Raw genomic sequence first — 22015 nt, forward strand, 5'->3', positions numbered from 1 at the left:
TGCAATGAAGTGGAACGTGTGTCCAAAAACCATTTTATTCATTTGATGACTTACCAAAAATAAGAAGCCAAAGTGTACATTACAGAAAACTATGGAGTGAATGGTTGACTACATCACTCCATGGGTAAACTGATATTTTAACATGCCTAGTTTAACAGCTTGCCAGTGGACGTGTGAACAAAGCTACTCAGATCTGAACACAGAAGACATCCTGAAACTTAGGAAGTTTCAAGCCAATAAGATAATCTATTATAGGAATAAATCAAATCATAGCTGTATCAACTTCAGTCATATCAGATCTAATGGAACACAGGAATGTATATAAAGGTAACAATGCCTTGACCTGATGGGGGAGGGAAGGCAGTCTTACGGTATTAATTACAGACACCCCGCCATTATTAACCTTTGTCTTTCTCTATGCACCCCAGACAGCTGGCACATGGATTCCTTCCCAGCTCCTCCCTGTCCTTTCCCTGGGGTCATTGCTTTGTGTCCATGGACACAGTCTCCTCGGCAACCTGCAGCTCGGCCTCGTATTGCCGCTTCAGGTCCTTCAGGTAAATGCGCAGACTGTCAGAATCCAGTCTGGAGTTTCTGGCAGTTTGCAGGAGGCGGGTGGCCAGGCGGTAGACTGCCTGCTGGCATAGAACCTCGGGGTCACTGTGCTGTTTGGCCTGGAAGTGGCAGAGGGAAACCATGGGACAGAGCTTTATATGATACTTATACAATAGAATAAAATTAAGAATTAAAAAATTCACCCATCCTGCTTTAAGATAGCAGTAAATATTCCTTAAAGGGAACAGCAGTGAAGCAATGCTTCAGATTCCAGTATATTTTCCTTTTGAGCAAATGACAAAGCTATGGTGCCCAAGAATGTGTGCTGGTACTGTTGCCTCAGTTATTACATATTTAATGACATCTTTTCATCAGTATGGTCGCACTGTATTTGATTACATTATTTTCCAGAGGACAGCAGGGTTTGCCCCAGCACAATGTCACACAAAGATTTGAAGTACTACTACTCGTGTATGTTTATTGATACTGTAATTATTTCAGTGCTTAGCTAATACTTTTATCCTAGATAATCCAGGGTTTTATCATTTCACCAAGGGACATTTTAAAGGTGCCACAGTGGCTGTCATAGTAGCTTAGGATTTCTAGGGTTCAGATTCAGATTACTTTTATTATTCCAGAAGAAATTGCTTGGTTGGTTGGCATTTGATTCCCACCTAGCTTTGTGTTGTTGTTAGTTCTCTCCATGTTCCAACCACTTCAAAAGCATGTGATACAGGCAGATGGATTGCTGTTTATATTTTGCCTATAGTGTGTGTGCATGTGTATGAGAGCCCTGAGATAGGACAGGATCCAGGCTTACACTCGAGCCTGCATTCGATAAGTATTAATACAAAATGGACTGGTGGATATTTTCACCTTGACTATTTAGGAAACATAATTAACAATTTACATCACCTGTAGAGCTGCACAGTATTGGAAAATTTTCAAATACTGTTAACTTTTTGTGGTCAGAGTGAAACTATAAACTATTGTATAGCCAAACTGAACTTGTTATTATCTACCAATGGATTCCGTCCAATAAGTTGGTGGTGTTGCAGTGAGCTGTGCCAACAGACACAAAGCAGTAACGACAAATTACTTGCTCAGTATCGTTTCATTGTAATATTTCTACGCAACAGAAGAAAAATGTCTTTTGGAGAATAGTTCTTGTTCGCTTTTCTCCACCTCGCTTATTTTCCTTAAATTGTTCACAAATAATCCACACTATGAGTGAGTCAAACAGCAAGAAGTGGAGAGCACATGCATCGCTAATGCAAAATCAGCAGCAGTAGACTTTACACTGATTTTTAACATATCCTAGATAATCTTGAAAAGGAACATCCATCCATCCATCCATCCTCCAAACCGCTTATCCTACTGGGTCGCGGGGGGTCCGGAGCCTATCCCGGAAGCAATGGGCACGAGGCAGGGAACAACCCTGGATGGGGGGCCAGCCCATCGCAGGGCACACTCACACACCATGCACTCACACACGCACACCTACGGACAATTTAGCAATTCCAATTAGCCTCAGCATGTTTTTGGACTGTGGGGGGAAACCGGAGTACCCGGAGGAAACCCCACGACGACATGGGGAGAACATGCAAACTCCACACACATGTGACCCAGGCGGAGACTCGAACCCAGGTCCCAGAGGTGCGAGGCAACAGTGCTAACCACTGCACCACCATGCCGCCCCTGAAAAGGAACAGATGATTAAAAATTGCAAATCTTGCTGAGTTTTGTTTCTTGTGATAGAGTAAAATCTCAACCCAGCTAACAATTGCGGTTCTTGTGATTTGACATTTGCATGTGCATAACATGCAATGTGGATATTAACATCGCTCATTGTACAGGCCTACCTGGTAGCATTCACAATAAGGTGAAGGTAAAATAGTTTTAATGGTATTAAAGATTATGGGTGACACTTAGTTTGTATCTATAATGCATTATAAATACCTTCATAATGCTTTATAATAGTGAAATTAAAGAATTACAGTATTACAACATCTTCTATTGAGTCATAGGATATTATAATTTTGATTATAATAGGCGTACTTAAGCTCCAATGAGAATTTCATCTGTAATACACTATAGATACCTTCATAATGCATTATAATGGTCGGTATAAGAACTATGGATGCTTTGTACTGCATTATGTTGCTATCTATAGTTCATTATAGATGAGAGCTTCATAAAGCATGCATAATGCATAATAAACTTGGCTATGTATTATGTCTTTTTATAAATTTATAGTCATGCTTATAATGTTCACTAATGCATTATAATGTGTTAGGAATGTATTCATAGATTCTTATACACATGGCATTCATAAAAAGTGATTGCAGACAATTCTGGATACATTTCTGGCTTCTGTTATATAGGAAATCACATGTCTAAAGGATAATATGGGAGATTAAGAACATACATACTAAAGCTGTAACAGTATACGTATTCATGGTGTACCGTTTGGTATGTCATTTTCAGTTCAGAATGCACAATGAGACAAAGATGTACATTTATTGGCATAGGTGGAACCTAAATTCACAAATAGATGTGGAAAACATTATGCTTATTGTGGCTGTGAGTCGGTTATAGCTAATGCTGTTTACAATGAGTCATAATCGGTTTGGGAACATTTTGGTTTCCCAATAAATTACACCAACATCAGTGAAAGAGTAGTTGATTAGACAAAGACTGTCTGTCGCATATATTGCTGGAAACACATTCAGCATGCTAATTCATTTGAGATGACATCATCTGAGTGTGTTTATGACAGGAGAAAGGTTAGTCTCCCAGTGGCATTTAAGGTGATTTTGCCCAGAAGTTCAGACCGAGCTAAAAAACATAATTACAACTATAGGAGTGTTTATTGTTACAAATAACAACTCAGTAATAGAGAACATGAGATTTAGTTCATTATGTTTGTTATGATGATATATTTTATTTATAAATTTATTGTATGGGCGGCAAAGTGGCATCATAGTTAGCACCTCTGCAACCAGGGTTCGAGTTTCTACCATGGCTCCATGTTTTTAATTTAGATAATTGTCATTGCTGACACACCACAGCACACAAGAACGAAATGTGTTCTCTGCATTTTAACCCATATGTGACAATGTGACATTAATTCAGCACCCGGGGAGCAGTACTTGGGGACGGTACCTTGCTCAGGGTACCTCAGTAGTCAGGGATTTGAACCTACCATCTTTCAATTACAAGTGCACTTTCCTAACCATTAAGCCACCACTGCTCACTGCCCGCATGTGTGTATTTTGCATGTTCTCCCTATGTATTTTGTAGGGTTTCCTCTGGTTACTTTAAGTTCCTACCCCCCTTGTTTCCTGCCTCATGCCCATAGCCTCCAGGATAGGCTCTGGAGCCGCCACAACCGCACTGTACCGAAATTGCACCAAAACATGAACCCAGAACCGAGATTTGTATGGAACCGTCAATGGTGTGTACCATTACAGCCCTAAAACATACAATGCCCTGCCTTGGCCTTTCAGTACTAGTTGGAAATCTCTTAGGATTTAGTGAACTTTGGCTTAATTTCTTTATGTAAACACAGACAACATTTTGACCTTGCAAAGCCTCCTTGCCAGTGGTGGGTGCTAATTACCTTGGTACTTGTTTTGACATTGTGCCCGGTAGTGTTAGTTGTACATTTATTTATGGCTGCTGCATATAAAACAGGTACGGCAGCAAGGAGATATGACATGACTTTCAGGTTACAAATCCATGCCCTTATTATTGTTTATTAAATTACTGAAAAGCTCTGGCTGAACATGCAATCAGTTATTTTGCCCTTCCCAAAAGTAATCTTCTACAGTCATATAACTATATTAACATCCGGGCTAAAGGTAGTTTTATCTCCCACCATATACAGTGTTTCCCCTACCATTATATTAGGGGGGTGCCCCCCCCCTCCCCCCTTGAAGGTCAAGTTAATTTTATTTACTATATAGCGCCAGATCACAACAGAAGTGATTTAAGGTTACCTTTCCTATAGAACAGGTATATATATTGTCCTTTTATTAAACAAACTAAATAGCCTTATGTTATTTATCTTATTTACACAACAGCTTGTCATTTTTGTCTGTACACAGTCGCACGTTTACGATTCTCCTCTGCTCTCTGTATCGCGCATGGCGGAGTTCCGCCCCGATGCGCACGCACAGACACGGGCATGCACACACTGGTGAGCGCACTCCCACCAGCGGACAGAGAGCGTGCATCGGAAAATATGTCACGTCAGCCACCTGAAAAGCAGACAAAAATATCTGTGTTTTTTTGACTGCTGTCATTAAAAGAAACACATGAACACCCTGAATCCTGTTGGTATCTTTCTGCCCCCCCCCCACCCAAAGCTGCAAACCTAGGGGAAACACTGATATATCTACATATATATATATTTGTAGCTGAGGAATGCTTGTCAAAGCTGCTCTAATCAGTAAGTTGTTTACTGAAGTATTTCATTTATTTGACCTTGCTACCAGGATAACCTCATTGAGTTCTGATGCAACAGCATGCAAAAAATTGTTGCAGGGCCCATATGCCCTATGTTGTCTTGTGGAAATATTTGAACAACTAAAGTCAAATCATGCTATCAGTACCCCTAGTTATTGTTAATGCTCACAAGCGGCAGCGGATTTCGGGAGTGCCTACCCACAGCTGCTGGCTGACTCTTGAGGCAACCTGCCTAGCTTCCTGGATTACAGACAGTGGCAATGCAGTTATTTCTGCTGCCTTCAGACCTGCAATTTTCACAGTTCATTACATCCTCTATCGGTATGAAATGCAGCCCTTGCACACTTAATAATTAAATGCCACAACCAGGTCATCGGTTCTGATTCATCTTCCAGTAATTAGAAGGACACAGCTAGTAAGTCTGTGTTCTCACATTGTTTCACAGATGCTGATGGATGGCTATGTGGCAGCTGACAAGTTGTAATAGTACCATAGTTCCTTTCTTCTGAGCAGCCCCGGCTAAGTGTGTAGGTGTAAATGACGGTCTCGGCGTCAGAGCTGGCGGCTCGGGTGTGTTGGACTTCCATGTGCTGATTCTCCACATTGGGGTAGAGCATCTCCAGATGGCACAGCTCCAGGAAGTGGGTGGCAAAGAGTGTGAATGCCTGCAGGGTGGGGGTTGGGGGGTGTGGTATATTTCTCACTCACGTCACCCTGGCAAGAACTGAAGCTCCATTGCTGACTCTCAGTTTGGCAATGGAAAGCAATGAACGTGTAAAAATGAAAACTTATGTATAGGAGGACTTCAACTAAAGTTAATGAGAGTAAAAACCTGAATAAATACCAAAGTGAGCAAAAAAAAATGGATTACAGATCAACCTTATTTTTGCGAATTCAAGAACATATTAGCAGTTTTAATGAATAATGTTTTTTATATGACGAATGGTAAACATCCATCCATCCATTTTCCAAACCGCTTATCCTATTGGGTCGCGGGGGGTCCGGAGCCTATCCCGGAAGCAATGGGCACGAGGCTGGGAACAACCCAGGATGGGGGGCCAGCCCATCGCAGGGCACACTCACACACCATTCACTCACACATACACACCTATGGGCAATTTTGCAACTCCAATTAGCCTCAGCATGTTTTTGGACTGTGGGGGGAAACCGGAGTACCCGGAGGAAACCCCACGACGACATGGGGAGAACATACAAACTCCACACACATGTGACCCAGGCGGAGATTCGAACCCAGGTACCAGAGGTGTGAGGCAACAGTGCTAACCACTGCGCCACCATGCCGCCCGAATGGTAAACACATTCAATTTAAATATTAATATAAGAAAATGTATTAAGCTGTAAATACTAAGAAATTGAACTCTAAAAGATTTAACTACAAAAGCAAACCTATAGAGAGGACATCAGAGCAGTTCTATACCTTGCAGTTGAGCAGGTACTCGCAGACTGAGTGGCATATGCCGACCCCCTCCTCAGCACTGGTGCCCCTCCCCAACTCATCTATGATGACGAGAGATCGGTCACTCACGTTGTGGATTATATATGATATCTGAAATGTACACAGAAACAGTTAGAGTTCCCATCACTGAAACAAATTAAGTCATGAAATCTTTCTGTAGGAATTAGTATAGTAATTACAATATACACAATACTGTGTGAGCATAACATACTGAATTTGATTTTGTGTAATACAAAATAGCAAATGATATATGGACATTTTAAATAATATTAAGAGGTTAAATTTCACTTTTACTTGACATTTCATTTCCTTATTATCACTGTTTTGTGTAGCCTAAAAACACAGGCATGCGCACCTCCTTCATTTCCACCATGAAGGTAGAGGAATTTGTCTCAAAGTCATCGTCCACTCCTATCCTGGTGAAAATCTGGTCTGCTATTCGGAATGAGGCATACTCAGCAGGAACAAAGGAGCCTGAGAGAACATGAAATTGCTTTTGTAGTGTACAAGGATCTATAGGATCTGACATTAATATGTTAAACTGAGAGTTTAACAAACAACTAAAAAATATAATTTAGAAACAACGTATGCATAAAGATGCCTTCTGTGTCCAAATTGCTTTTAGAGATTGTGTACGGTCTGAACTTTGCATACCTATCTGAGCCATGATTTGGCACAGCGCCACTTGCTTTAGGTAAGTGGACTTGCCACTCATGTTGGGCCCGGTGATAATGACAAAGTTGGTACCCTCTGAAATGTAGCTGTTATTGGAGACAGGCTGCTGGCCAGAGATGCGCTCCAGGATGGGGTGTCGGCCCTGCTTGATTGCCAAAGTGTCTGTGAACTCAGGACGCACTGGAATGCAGGACAGAAACGACAGCAGTGAGACCTCGTCTATTTCAGTTGTTTCATTTTGCCTGGATAGTAATTGATATAATAATTGACACTTTTTATTGATCCCCGTAGGGAAATTGTCTTTTACGCCTCCCACAACTTGCTCTTTTTTCATAGAGGAAGTTGTCTGCGAAGGGCTGCCACCCGTAGCGGCGCCCAGGGAGCTGGGGGTTAAGGGCCTTGCTCAATGACCCACAGGCTGAGGCTGGGTTTGAACCTGCGACCTTCTGATTACAGGCACACAGGTTTAGCCCACTGAGCCACACGCTGCCCCTTACATACACACATACAAACACACAGCACAGCACATTCAGCACAGGAAACCAAGCATTTCTAAAACAAAGAACACACTGCTATGTGTCATACCCGGCTCGTCCGCTCCTCGTGTGTGCCACGCCCCCTGATTACCCACGTGTATTTCCCTGATCGTCTCCAGCTTTGTCTAGTTACTTTGATTAGTCCTGTGTATTTAAGTCCTGGTCTCCCCGGTTTCCCTTGTCCGTCATTGATGTTAGTTGATGTTTCCTGATGTCTGTTGCCGTCCAGTGTTCCCTGACCCGCTTATCCTTATTAAAACCCCGTTTTCCCGTATCCCGCTTGCCTGCCTGCTCCTTACCCGCACGATCGCCGCTTATCTCCGGCGTGATCGTGACACTATGTCTCCTCATAGTCAAAATGTTAACCGATCATTTAATCTTCTTTTGATTATATATATTGCATGAACAGAATGGATGTGATAGCAAGGACAGATACAGACGCATTTGATATTAACATGCTGCATGGTGATTGAAGGTCATTTTTATGAAATATCATCATGCTGAACTGTATCTGTGTGAGGACACACTCAGTTCTTATGCTATGTGCTGGAATTTAGCTTGGGAAGATGGCTGGGGTGGGGGTCAGGGAAGAAGTAGTCAAACAAACTGCAGAAGCACCACAGGGCTGAGCCAGCCGAAGTATAATTAGCCTGGCAATGGGAGCCGGGCATTTTTTATGTGGAAATGACAGCTAAAAGGAGAAAGTGCTGAGCGTTAGGCTACTACTACTATGCAATGTCTGGCTAATTAAAGGAAATCATAATATGCCATTTATTTCTTTGCAAATATTCTCAGTTAAGCCCTGAACTGCTTTTAAGGACAGGGAGTTAAGGCTTAGCAATACTTTAAAGGTTTCACTGTGGCAGTGAAAGTTATTTAACTTCCTCCATTTACCAGTGAACTTTGTGCCCCAGAATGAATGAAGCTGAACTCTAACTGATTGTCAGTTTTATGGTTTTACCAGAAGTGGTAATTAAACTGTAGAAATAACTTGCATCTCTTACCTGTTTAAACTTTAAATGGGATTTTAGTTGCCAATTATTTTATTTTTGGCATGTCCCAACAACCCTCTGATGACAAATTATGTAAGCATAATGGTTGCCGGGTATGGGGCAGGATGCAGAATTGCACTGTCAGCTTGTGGTGTGTGTGACTTAGTGTGCCAGGTATTACTTGCCGTAATCAGAGACAGTGCAAACGTTGGCCAACGACAACAGCATGTCCAGCATGGAGACGGCATCAGACAGCTTGTAAAGGCAGTGCACATGCTCATGGACTGCACTCAGCAGCTGGCAGACCACCCTGGGAGAAGAGGGGTTCAGAACAATACTACAGATCCACCATAATACCTGTATACCAGCCCCCATAGAAGCCCAGGTCACTGCAGCCCCAGCACAGAATAGAATATGCATGTCTGTGAGTTCAGGATGGCTTCCTTCTCAGGCTTTTCAGGCAAAAGCTGACTGTGCACCAAAGCTTTATCTTAGATATTAAGATTTTTTTAAAACATTTAGGACAAAGGATAAATAATTGCTGCAACTAGAGAAAATTGTCATACTTTACTATGTTCTGAACAAATATTAAGAGAAAAATGATTAAAAATAACTATTTGATGTGAGTTTATGAATACAGTAGTTTTCCCTACATACCCGATGAGAAAAGGTTTGAGAATGCACATGGCCCAGCATAAAAAAACTCTTCATTATCTGCGTAAGACTTGAGTGCAAACAATGTTTAGCTGCTGTTAACTCACACATAGGACATGTGGAAGATTTCCCTCAGTGCTTCTTCACAGTGGTCATTCATTTTGATGAGGTCTGCAGTGGTGAAGCTGTAGTTGTTCCGGTGCTTTGTAACCTTGTACAAAAGCATCAACCACAAACTCAAAATTAAATTCCAGTTTTATCTAAATTTTGCATTACAATTGGTTGGCAGCGATAATGTGACAACTAAACTGAGTAAACACTGTTAAAGGCATGTATGTGCTCAAGATATTCCATCGCTGTCTTTGAAAAAGTATTACTTTTTTAAGGAAAGTGGTTTGTCATTTTAAATTGGGTGTTCATTTCGGTGTTCTGGGAGGTATCAGAATAGTATGAGATCAGTGTGGCATACTGCAGGACAGCATGTAACAGATCTAAAGAAGACTCAGCCTGAGGGCATTAAGTATTTAGCACAATCAAGCCAAGCAGCCATTTCACTGAATTCTGCTGCCGTATTAGCAGGTATGCACAGTAAGGCTTGATATTCCTAACATATGATGTCCTCACAGGGAACCGGCTTCACCTTGATGAATTCTGCTGGAAGCTGTCCGCCAGGCAGGGCCACCCCCTCCAGCTTCATTTGAACAAAGAAACCACGGGCTGCGCTGAAACTTGTTCGGAGAGGCAATCCGTGTCTCTCCCCCATGTCTGCCACAAGTCCTGAATATGAGGATCACACTGTCACTCCTTGCCCCAGATCCGTTTGTAAAAATCCCATCGACCCAGTTTTTGAGACCTAATGTTTCACCTGCAATGTCATCCACAATCTCAGTGTAGGCTCGACGAGCAATGTCCAAAAACTCATTGATGTTAGGTCGCACAGCATAGCACTTCTGGGTGCGCATATTAAGGCTGCCTTTTGTGTAGCTAATGTCATCATTTATTACAGTCTTGATCTGTTCCAGGATGCTGTCAAACCTGAAAGAGGTATTTTGAATGGGAGTGCCACACTCACTCAGGCTCAAGGTATGTTAGGGGTGCTATGTAATTTATGTAACCTAATAAATATTCTTTTTTCAGCTGACTGACATAAATATGTACAGATGATAATCATGTAACAAATCTAGGATATTATTTTAAATACAATGGTAAGGAGCTACAAACTGCCAAGGAATTCACCATATTGACAGCTGGGACACAGAAGCACTGTGGCAGCCTATTACCTGCTGTCCTCCAAGGAGCTGTAGTAGGCCTTAAGCAGGGCTGTCTGACAGGTCTTCAGCACTCCCTGTCTCCACAGTCAACACTGTTAATTCACACTGACTAACTGACGTAGCTTGGCACTAACACATTACCGTTTACAGGACTGCCAAACACCTCCCTCTCATTTGAATAACTGAACACTAATACTGAGCGTGAAGTAATGTATGGGAAAAGGCAGATAATACAAAACAAAGTTTATACCACATTTTTTATTGTCTACTCTAAAATGTCATAACCAACACAGTGTACAACATTCTTTGAATTTGTATCTATTCTACTGATATTGGTATTATAGAACACATAATGATGTATTCTGGTCAATGTTAGTCTCACAAACAACTGAGCAGTGAGATGTAATGGTCAATTGATGAGACATTCCCCTCTGTATGCTGTTACCTTAAGTGGTGTGATTAGCTCCAGCGTGTGTTTTAGCTGAATCACATGCACAATCTTCATCTCTGCCACCTGAACCTGCCTCAAGAACAGGAATATCTGACATAAAGGAGCTCAGAAATGTAGAAGAGGTAGCTCTACACACTAATATTATTAATAACGAAAGACCTTTGCTGGCAATGATGAATAGATCTAGTTTCTAGTTTTCATTGGTATTTAGATACTGCTTGGCAAAATGTTACATTCCTGATAACTGCACCACTCCACAACTGTTAATTCAAACAGTATCTAGAGACATTAGCCATTGTTACCGTTTCCTGTTTGGGGATCTGTACTAAAACAGAGAGCAGCTGGTCTATGTCCAGAAAGTGTCCAATTGCTACAAGTCAAAAAGAAACAACATTCAGGGAAAATGTCAGTTGAGTGAAGTGCACACAAAGCCGAATTTAAAACTGTACACAGACCTTAAAATGGAAGTGTTACAAATCTGGTATTCAAACATTGCAATTTGTTGATGGGAATACTACCATAAATGTTGATACATGACGTATGGTGTGCTGTGTACCTACAAACAAGTAACTTTACAGGTACTGCTGTAATTTAAAAAAATGCATAATTTAACACTGAGGCAAAAACTGGCTGTTAGGTTGACGTGCAAGTCCTGACCACTCTTCATGCCGAAGAAGAGTTTCTCATCTCGCAGCAGCTCCTGCACAGCATCCAGCCGAGTGTTGATGCTGTTAACATCCACCAGTGGCTCCAGAATGTTAGAGCGCAGGCGCCGCCCTCCACCCGGGGTTTTAGTGTAGTTCAGGACCCCCAGCAAGGTGTACTCACTCCTATCACACACACACACACAACATGGACTAATCTCACTGCAGTTACTTGTCTATAAATACATGCGTTCTCAAACGTAGCAGCTCACAACCCCCAAAATAATGGTACCAGTAACTCATGACCCTCGTTTTGCGGATCTGGGCTCTCCCCACCCCCATTAGATTTCGCCGTTCGCCATCCAAGTGGGTTCCCCATGGTACAATTGATTTATCCCAATAGACCATGTCTATTGGGATAAATGTTTACCATGTCATTTTTTCCACATTTTTAATTTTCAATTTACATAATCAGGAAATCATCTCATGACCCCCATTTTGGGAGCCCATACTTTAGTAGAATATGACAGTCAGAACAACCACTTGTAATACTCTCATTTAGTTATAAAAAAAATAGCCTTTCTCTGCTTTCACTATCTCACACCTCCCCAACAATAACCACATACCTAACCCACACCCATGTGGATGGTGACTACTCTCAGATCCAGCTTTGCTATTTTACAGTGCAGTGCAGGGTGTGACCTATTGGGTTATGGACTCCATACTATGTGTTTTATAACAAGCCCTTACCAATATACCTATGAATTTATAAAGTATCATTCTTGACTAAAGCCTCTGGTAGTCTTTACGGTCCCGCTGTATGCAAAACCAACACCACAAATTTAGAGGAAATAATCCATATTTGTAAACGTTGGGTAAAATGCACAGTCCACTGACTGTGAAGAAACTGCTGAATCATTATGAGGCACTGAGCAGCTGAATGACAGCACAAGTATCCTGATATTTTTTTCATAAGCAGCTGGACTGAAATGGCAAGACAATGGCAAGTAAAATAGAAAAGGAAGCTAGGTTTTTTGTGTACTTGTTGCCTTTAGTTTCTGTTATTTTATTTACTGTATTTTATTGTCCCATTAATTGTGCCTGTCTCTCCCCACAAATTACCACATAATCTTCAATATTTTCTTGGTTAATCCCCCCCCCCCCCGTTTCTTCACACATTTTTACCTATCCATCATTTTTTCATTTTGACAGCTAACCTGTGGTTTCTGTTGTTGATAACCAGTTCTAGATTGCAGGCAGAAGTGGAGTCAATCATGGCTGTCTGCTCACTGCCTTTGAAGGTCACTTTTAGAGACTTGGGTGCATATATGGAATTCTGAACAAACTCAAAGTATTTCAACAGAGCAGATGCAGCAGCCAGGCAGTAGTATCTAAAAAATAAACAAATTGATGAACTGACAATGCATACCTATTGAAAAGCAAACTGAATTCAGCAATAAAGAAAAAGACTCTGTCCCTGGCATCCTGCCCTATGCAAAATGGCACAGACGTCTTAGTAATTGCCCATGTCTGTGAACGTACTTTGCTTGCACCTCCATCAAGACAGTGCTGAATTCAGGTGCACACAACTGTTGAATGTACTCCAGCCCCTTCTTCTCATTGAAATACTTTCTCTGGATGGCAGTGAAGGCTGCAGCCTGGCAATGTAGAGGGGAGACAGAACTGTGTGCAGATCTCATTAGCAATTTCGGCGTGTGTGTGGGGGGTGGGGCATAGTGTGCCACTTTAGAATCTGAATATTTCTCATTCAAAGCCCAGGAGACCCCCTGCTTTACTCCTAAGCAAATTGATTTAATAATGCATAAATATGTAAAACTGTACGCTGATTTTGATAAAAAAGGATCACCTGAGCAGAAAATAATGTTTTCCAGACACACAAAATGGTTTAAGGTAGAAAGCACATCTAAAGGCAGCTGTGAGCAGCTACCCACAGTCTTTCTTGACATTGACAGGAAAAGCCAGACTAGACTAATTTCTCTTGCAACAACATTCATGTGCTTCTACCTGGAAGTTTTCAGTGAGGAGGCTGTAAAGTTTAGTTCCTTTGCCCTTCTCCTTTGCAGTGTCTGGCATCAGTACTTCCAAGGGGCTCTGAATGTGCAGCTTGGTGATAACCTGCCGACATGCAGCAGATCTTAAACCTCATATTGCCAAACTATCGTGGCAGATCACAGGTCATACTTCACACAATTGCTATATCTGATACCTCATAACATAAATCATGTTATTAATTCATCTTATTGATTGGAAGTAAGATGGTTAAATCAGTATGGACATTTCAGCTCAGCTATACTGTATTGCATATGCCTTATTCTAATGTTAAATAGAAACATATCTGGTCTTTTTGACTGATTGTTACTTTGGCATAGGACCCAGTGTCAGCGAACTGAGACAGAACGAGCTCAGGGAACTTCAGGTTGATACTGGCCATGCCAATCTCGCCACGCGCCAGGCCTCGCCCCTCAACCACTGCCACGATCACAGAGGAAACAGCGCTAGAAGCAGCTGAAGAGCAGGTGGTCTCTGTGGAGAATACACACATGTACATACATCAAGCTTACTTATACCATAAAGGCAAAATCACATCATTCATCATATGTTGCAATGAATATAATTTCTCTGGACCAATGAAGGACCAAGTTCTTGCAACCCAGTGAGGAATTTTCAGATTTTTCTCATGATTTTTGGATGTATCACAGCATAAGAAATAACTTTTCCAAAGTTATGAGCTAATTAAGCATATCTAAAAGCTCTGATTAAGAAAGTAGTATCATACCGGTATGGTCAGCATGCGGAGTCCGTATATTAAGCACACCCCTGGGCCCAGCGGAGTATGGGGTTTTATGTAACCGTGGGGTCCCCCTGCTCCAGACAGAAGAGCCACTACGGGCTGAGACGAGGGCAGACGAGCTAATCCTGCCGGCGATCGAACTCAAGTCCCCTTGGTAAGAGTCTCAAACACAAAACACCAGATTCACTCTTCACTGGCATTGTGCGGATTACGGAGGCATGTTCTGTAGTCTGATATTAACATTTGCACCATTACTCCAGAGATTAAGCTAACATTAAGTACCCGCTAAAATGTAATGGGATAGAGTAATAAAAGTCAGTTCAGCGAATGCAAAAATGTATTGCACCTTTCGAGGCCTGTGGCCCCTGAATGTCTCTGTCTGTGCTCGCAGTCGTCAAGTCGTGCAGAGATGAAGTCGACGTCCACGACCTCAGGCTCGTCTGGGAAGATCCGCCGGGCTGCGGCCAAGGGGACCCGCTACTCCGGCCGGACACGGAGCTGTCACCTGCGCTCACCTCCTCTGTACTGCTGCGGAGCATTTTGCTCTAATCTGAAACTGCGGCAGCGCGTATGTGGAAAATAAAACGACTGTCACTCCAGACGGGATATTAAAAACCGCCGCCCTGCCAGTGTATCTCCAGTCAGGTTTCCCGCCGCTTTGCATTGCGGCTCGTGTCGCATCCTCGCGACCTCTGTCAGGTACTAGCGCTCTGATTGGATGAGCGCGTTTACTATTTTGTGCACCGTTATCTACGATGATTTAAACGTTCTTGGGGCATCATGCTGTAATGTGACTGAAAAAGCTGGGTGCAGCAGATTGACCACGTTTTGTTGAAAATGATCAGGGCAAGCGCAATATCTTAAAAAGGCACAATAAAAGTTAGCTACCGGCCAAGTATTTTGCATTTTGCTATGGATTAAAAACCGATTCACCGTCAGAAAACAACACCAATAATAACAAAACTGTAATAATTATTATTATTTTAAAAATACAAGAATATGCATGTATATTGTACATTTTTCTTTACCATATTTCTTCTTTACCATGTCTCCGTAATCCCCACACACTCTTACCTGAATTATTTTTAGCCATACGCTATGAGAGATGCATTTCTTTTCATTATTAAACATTTCAAAGTATTTAATAATTCTAATTTAATTTTCATTCATTCTGTTTTTCTAAATTAAGAATGATATGAATGAAAAACGCGCCCTCTAGCGGAGAAATCGTTTTTAACGGGAATGCCGCATGACGTGACGTCAGGAAACAAGATGGCCGCGCCCTCGGATGGCGAGGAAGTGGAACGTTATTTCGTTAGAGTTATAGAAAAAAATGATGGCTCGTGTTTACATATGAAGCAGTGCAGTGAAGGGGATGTAGGCTGTGTGGTGTGGGATGCTGCCATCGTTCTCGCGAAATATTTAGAAACGAAAGCTTTCTGGGATCCTGAAGCCGGAACAAACCTATGGTCCGGCAAAACTATCTTAGAGCTTGGAGCCGGGACTGGAGTGGTTGGCCTCATGGCTGCAACCTTGGGGTCGGTTGAAATAACTATATAGAGAAAGCTTATTTCTGTGGCAACATAGTTGTTAAATGTATCGTGATATATGCATATTTTGCTAGATTGTGATGCCATGGTATTTTATTATGATTTCTGTGTTGTTAGTGGCCGCACTCCGTTGCACATACTAGGTCATACACTGTACCGAATGCTAGCAAATTAACATGGGTCCGTTCTGCCTGTTTAAGGGCGAACGTTACTGTGACAGACCTGGAAGAATTACAACATCTACTCCACGTTAACATCCGGGACAACCAATGTTTGGTCAGGGACGGCTCGATTGTACCCAAGGTACTAAAATGGTTCGTACTCAGTCTCACCCGATTATAAATTTTAAAAAATCCTCTGATCCCACACAGTAACCAGAAGTGTTTGTAATGTATGTTACTCTTATTATAATTTAGATTATAAGGAAGGCACATTATGAGAAGTACAGATGAAAATAATTTTAGCTCTAAATCACGTTGCAAATGTCCAGTTAATTGTAGCTTGCAATTATTCAGAGTAAATGCTTGCGCATCTTTGCTTTTAAAGGGGAGAAGATGTAACTGAGCTTTTACCACGCCCTGACTTCATTCTGATGGCAGATTGCATTTATTACGAACAGGTATTGTATCCGCTCCTGCTTGCAAGCTAAAACACTTCTTTGAAGTATATACATGTTTATCAGGATAAGATGCATTCCAGTGTTTTACAAATCAAGTTATTAGGCAATATTAAGAATGCAGTATTGTTACTTTATCTTTTTTTTTTTTTGTAGATTTAAGTATACTAGTCTCTTTGATATTTTCTTTGACCCTAGAGATTATTGAATCCCCAACCATAGTTTGAATCTATGCTCTTAAACATTTAACACTTACACACTGCCCATGTTCTCTTAGTCTGTGGAGCCACTGGTTAAGACTCTGAGGGATTTGGTTGGACCCGATACTTGTGTCATTTGTTGTTATGAGCAACGTACCATGGGACACAACGCAGAGGTGGAGAAGAAATTCTTCCAGGTAAGAAGTAAATGGAAAATGTCCACTTTGTCCTGGGGAAGTATTGTGCGTTATAGGCCATTATCCCCAAATGGCACGTCGGAAGTTTATCGTGTGGTATAAATATGCTACAGTTCTTTTGGCTGCTTCTTGCTGACATCTTCTGATCAATTTTGACCAGCTGCTTCTGGAAGACTTCCAATCCAAGGAGATCCCACTGGAGCAGCAGGACCCAGAGTTCAGCAGCCCTGATATTCACATCCTCCACATCCGTCTGAGGGTCTGACAGTTTACAAGCTCACATTCGCCATTCCCTGCCCGGGAAGCAAACATAGCCAGCAGAAGTGGTGCTGCAGCTGAGCCAGGCAAACTGTAAACTGAAATGTTACACAAAATGTTATTTTGTGTGAGACATGAATCATTCTGAACTTTTTAGTCTTCAGCATTTTCTGAATGATACACATTTTTATAACTTTATGAAAACCATCCAATATTAATCTATAAGGCTGCTGCTATTAGGGCTCTGATATGAGTTTGTTGGGTATGAAATTGAGTGTGATTTTCATACCCACTTTTGTAAAACTATGACATTGCAGCACTTTATACATTAAAGGTGAATTGTCAAAATATTTGGTTCATTTCCTTCACCTAGTTTACATAGGGTGGTGTGTATCGATAAGAATTCAATATCCATTTTCCAACAGTTTACTGAACGACTCACGGGCATCCTTCTGTGAGTAAACTATTTGCACTGTGGCCCTTTTCGCTTACTTTCATAATGTAATTGCTTGTTTTGCACACATGGTACTTGTACTTTTCAGTAAAATAGCAATGAATATCATCAGTCGCTAGAGGGCAGTAGTGGTTCACAAACAGCCATGTTGCAAAGTAGAACACAGAAAAAGACCAGGTAGCACTGTTGTTCACACTTCCTGGGTTGGGAGTTTTCATGGTCTCCCTGTGTCACATGGGTTTCCAAAGAAGTGCAAGTTAAGCTAACGAGTCTTTGTGCGTGCCTGCTGCTTGCAATGGACTGGCATAGGTGTATCCCAGCCCTGCGTCCTGTGCTCCCTGGAAATAGCTCCAGGCCCCAAGACAAGGAGAAGTTGGTAGAAGATTAATGAATTTGCATGTTGCAGTTACAATCTATTATTGAAGTAAAGACATTCATTCAGCAAATGACCTGAACATACAAACCCCCCAATTAGGGGAATGTCTTTCATTTCCAGTAACTAAGAAACTGTCAAAATTGATTATTTCTATTGATTTTTTTCATTGATGCAAGTTCTTTTTGAAAAGATCTTAGGATTATATTGGAGGTTGGTTTATTGCTTGCATTATGTATGCAGGTATCGCTGTGCTAAAATTCTCAGACAAGGGATCGAATTTTAAAGAGTAAAGACAATAATCTATTTTTAGAACATAGATGATCTTTTTCCAATAGAGCATTGGTAATATTAGTATACATCATTTGCAAATTTGGTTACTAATCCATCCATCCATCCTTTTTCTGAAACCACTTATTCAGGGTCGTGGGGGGTCCGGAGCCTGTCCCGGAGGCTACAGGTGCAAGGCAGGGAACAACCCAGGATGGGGCGCCAACACATCGCAGGGCACACTCACACACCATTCACGCACACACGCACACCTTGTTTACTGACAGACGTATTACAGAATTCTTAAACAAGGGATAAAAATATACAACTCTCAGTTTAATGTATTAAAAGCCATCTGATTAGAAAGAGAGAACAAGCTAGAACCCGAAGTTGTAGTTATGTAAATATCTCCACACAAAGAGACTCGTTCATTTTTACCAAAGTCCCACTCGTGTCCTGTGACAAGTGACGTCATCCTTGGATGAGTCTTTCCCGAGATAAAGGCACTAGTCTTGTTTTGCAAAAACTTTCAGGAAGTCCTGGCCTTTTGTGCATGCTGCTGTACCTCTCTGTGGGGTCCTTGTGGACCCGGAGGTAAATTACACCATGGCTCATACATAAATCATAACTCACAAGCACATGCTTCCCAGAGCTGCGTCCCCTGCCCTTCTCTGTTTACACCAGGGGTGGGGAACCTGTTCCATGGAGGGCTGGGGTGGGTGCGGGTTTTTGGGATGGCCTCTCGATCAGCCAATAATAAAGCAGTGGTTCTCAACTGCAGTCCTGGGGAGCCTTTGTTCGTGGCTGATTGGGAGGCCATCCCAAAAACCTGCACCCACACCAGCCCTCCATGGAATAGGTTCCCCACCCATGGTTTACACAGTAAGCCTGGCATACTGGCCACTGCTGGTTTCTCCACCTTCCCACACAGGGAGGGATTGAACACGGTGGCCACAAACTGACAGATCAAAGCTGCGGGGGTCCAGTGCACAAAGACATCAGTCTGCCTGTCCCCTTTGATGTCAGGAAGGGAGTGGATGGGCCTGTTTCCGGACAGCAGGGATTCTGCATGTTTGCTTGGTCCCTCTAAAGCAGTCGTTCCCAATTCAGTCCTCGGGGATCCACAGACAGTTCATATTTTTGCTTCCCTCCCCCAGCTCTTGCCGGGCTCTGGGAGGGAGCAAAAAAAATGGGCTGTCTGGCAGGGAGCTGGGAGGAAGCAAAAAGAAGGACCAAGTGTGGGTCCCTGAGGACCAGATTGGGAAACCCTGTTCTAAAGCATCGTCTGGGCTGCACTATTGTTCTGTCACAGCAGGTCGCAAAAATTGTAGCACGTCACAGATGAAACCCACCCATTCTGATGCTCAGATATTACATTTCGTTGAAATAAGTAAAAATATGCAAATCAAGGTCACATAGTTCCATTTATGCATTGAGCAAACGACTAACTCAATATGGAAAAATGCAGTGCGATCCACACAAAAAATGTCCTGCATGTGTGATACCTTGCAAAGAATCCCAAGCCAGCTAAATTAGCTGCTGAAGTTAAAGGGCCAAACCGTCCCTTTGTCACAGGTTCCATGAGTGACTGCACCTCGCCTTGTGCAGTGATTCTCAAACTCGGTCCTCGAGACCCACTGCCCTGCTTGTTCTCCAGCTATCCCTGCCCTACACAATGCTGATTATCAGGTGTGTTCAGTCAATCTGAAGCTGAAAGACAGCTGGGACTTGTGTGTGGGGCAGGGATACCTGGAAAACAAGCAGGGCAGTGGGGCTCAAGGACCGAGTTTGAGAACCACTGGCCTAGTGAAAGCAGTGTGATGGCTTCCTGGCCTCCTTCTCCATTGTCAAACACAGAAAGACCTAGTATAAATCACACAGGCAGGCAACACATTAGCTCCTTATTACACCATCTCATGCCACCTCTATCAGCATTTAGCCACCTTTTGCCATATCGCAACTAACACTAAAATTTGTAGTTACACCTGTTTGCACAGCTGGGTATGTTACTGAAGCAAGTTAAGAAATTGAATCTCAAAGTTACACCTGTAAGGGCCTGATAGGACTGGAATGTGCGACCTTGTGGACCATAAACGCATTTCTTTATTCAGGACGAGTGAATAGCTTCCGTGTTTTAAAGGAGTGTTTGTAAATGGATCGGACATGTTAAAGGTGGTGATGGCCGGGCCTGGTGTTATGAGGGGACACCATGTGATTGGTGTGGGGGCCACATTGTCCTCTTTCACTATGTCCTCCTCTAAAACACCCAGGACGGCCGATGTCTAAGCCGCAGGCCGGCTTTTCCGCTCACCTCTAGCCCTCCCCTATCTCCGATGATGCCTGCTTCCAGACCAATAAGCCCCCAGGCAGCAACAGGTGCGCGCTGGCCGGATATCAGCTCTATAATCCTTCCCCCAAACCGACTTCCTACTTGGGCTGACGTTTTTGAATCCCTACCCAGATCATATTTGCCTATATGAGGTGGAGGGCCACTGACGCAGTAATAAGGCCTGAGATTAATTGCCATTTGTTGGCTTTAACTATAAATAGCGACGGCAGCTCATTTGAGCTAATTATCCCCCACGCCCTGCTCTTTCTGCATTCATAGTGCTGCTGCCCTATTAAGGATCCCAGTGGTAGATTACATTGCAATTCCCCAACCGCTGCGGTGAGGATACGCTTAGTCTAATTGTTTTAGCACAGAGCTGGTATTGAGCCCCCCTTCACCACCCTGCCCCACCAACTGGGGTCTGTGTTTGTGGGAAAGAGGAAGGGAGTGGTGGCAAAATAAGCAGAGTAATGGTGCCACTCCCAACACCAAAGTTTGCATCCACTCCATTGACTCAGAGCAGGACTGGGCAGCTCCAAACTTGCTTTGGTGGATTAACAGCACCTGCTGAAAGTCCTTTATAGATGAGTCACAGCAAAATCCTATTCTGCAGCTGACATGGGAAGGCAGCTTAATGGTATATTTTCTTGGTCAGCAGGTGGCGCTGTATATACAAATTTAGAGCGTGAGAAACTCATCTAAGTCTATTTGTATGTTTGGAGGAGTACTCCAATATGTCTTACAGCATCCGCCATATGCCACACTCTTTAGCACACAATGTAAATGAGCGGTGACAGCTCACTCGCTTTCTGACAGGAAAATGTTGCAGGTCATGTGACTATTCACTTCCCCAACACTGGTTACTGCAAGAAACCACAACATCCTCCCTCACACAGACCTTTTGAAAAGGAACATGTTCCCTGCTACCGTGAGGGTACTTTCAATGCTCAGTGGCATAAATTCACCCTTAAAAATACTGACCACATTTTGCAGAGCAAAATGTACCAGTTGTGGCATAATGAGTATAGGACTCCCGTCGCTAATGCAACATGGAGATTCTTGAATGGCAGACTGCCTAATTGTCCCCCACTTGGCTTAAGTGCCGTCCTATTGGCGGGCGGTGACATCATGGGGCAAGCAGGAAGAATGGAGCGTGAACGCCATGTTCAGCGCATTGTTGGGTAAAAAAAGGGCCCGGACGACACTAGGCCCTCCGCAGATACGCACGCGC

At 42.7% G+C, this 22015-nt stretch overlaps 2 protein-coding genes across 8 annotated transcripts; one reads left to right on the plus strand and one right to left on the minus strand.

The window, feature by feature from the left end:
- Positions 1 to 17: 17 nt before the first annotated feature.
- Positions 18 to 15748, minus strand: msh4 (mutS homolog 4). Of its 7 annotated transcripts, XM_048975587.1 has the most exons (21): positions 15612 to 15748; positions 14884 to 15093; positions 14523 to 14699; positions 14106 to 14269; positions 13751 to 13861; positions 13268 to 13383; positions 12943 to 13116; positions 11739 to 11911; positions 11384 to 11451; positions 11076 to 11150; positions 10640 to 10704; positions 10225 to 10394; positions 10000 to 10136; positions 9467 to 9570; positions 8891 to 9015; positions 7157 to 7357; positions 6858 to 6976; positions 6464 to 6592; positions 5459 to 5690; positions 5224 to 5312; positions 18 to 674 (listed from the first exon to the last, which is right to left on the minus strand). In XM_048975587.1, exons 2-21 carry the CDS (start codon positions 15074 to 15076, stop codon positions 480 to 482), a joined length of 2817 nt encoding a protein of 938 aa, XP_048831544.1. In that variant the 5' UTR covers positions 15077 to 15093; positions 15612 to 15748; the 3' UTR covers positions 18 to 479. The 7 variants fall into 7 exon arrangements, 5 of the variants coding, with proteins under 5 accessions (XP_048831544.1, XP_048831543.1, XP_048831546.1 ...); XM_048975586.1 differs by lacking the exon at positions 15612 to 15748 and having other exon boundaries at positions 14884 to 15231; XM_048975588.1 differs by lacking the exon at positions 15612 to 15748 and having other exon boundaries at positions 19 to 674; positions 5516 to 5690; positions 14884 to 15231.
- Positions 15749 to 15786: 38 nt separating this feature from the next.
- Positions 15787 to 17708, plus strand: vcpkmt (valosin containing protein lysine (K) methyltransferase). The gene is made up of 5 exons (XM_048975636.1): positions 15787 to 16075; positions 16288 to 16401; positions 16634 to 16706; positions 16981 to 17100; positions 17261 to 17708. Exons 1-5 carry the CDS (start codon positions 15810 to 15812, stop codon positions 17363 to 17365), a joined length of 678 nt encoding a protein of 225 aa, XP_048831593.1. The 5' UTR covers positions 15787 to 15809; the 3' UTR covers positions 17366 to 17708.
- Positions 17709 to 22015: the final 4307 nt, after the last annotated feature.

This window comes from Brienomyrus brachyistius, chromosome 14 (assembly GCF_023856365.1).
Source record: "Brienomyrus brachyistius isolate T26 chromosome 14, BBRACH_0.4, whole genome shotgun sequence".
Classification (NCBI taxonomy): Eukaryota; Metazoa; Chordata; class Actinopteri; order Osteoglossiformes; family Mormyridae; genus Brienomyrus; species Brienomyrus brachyistius.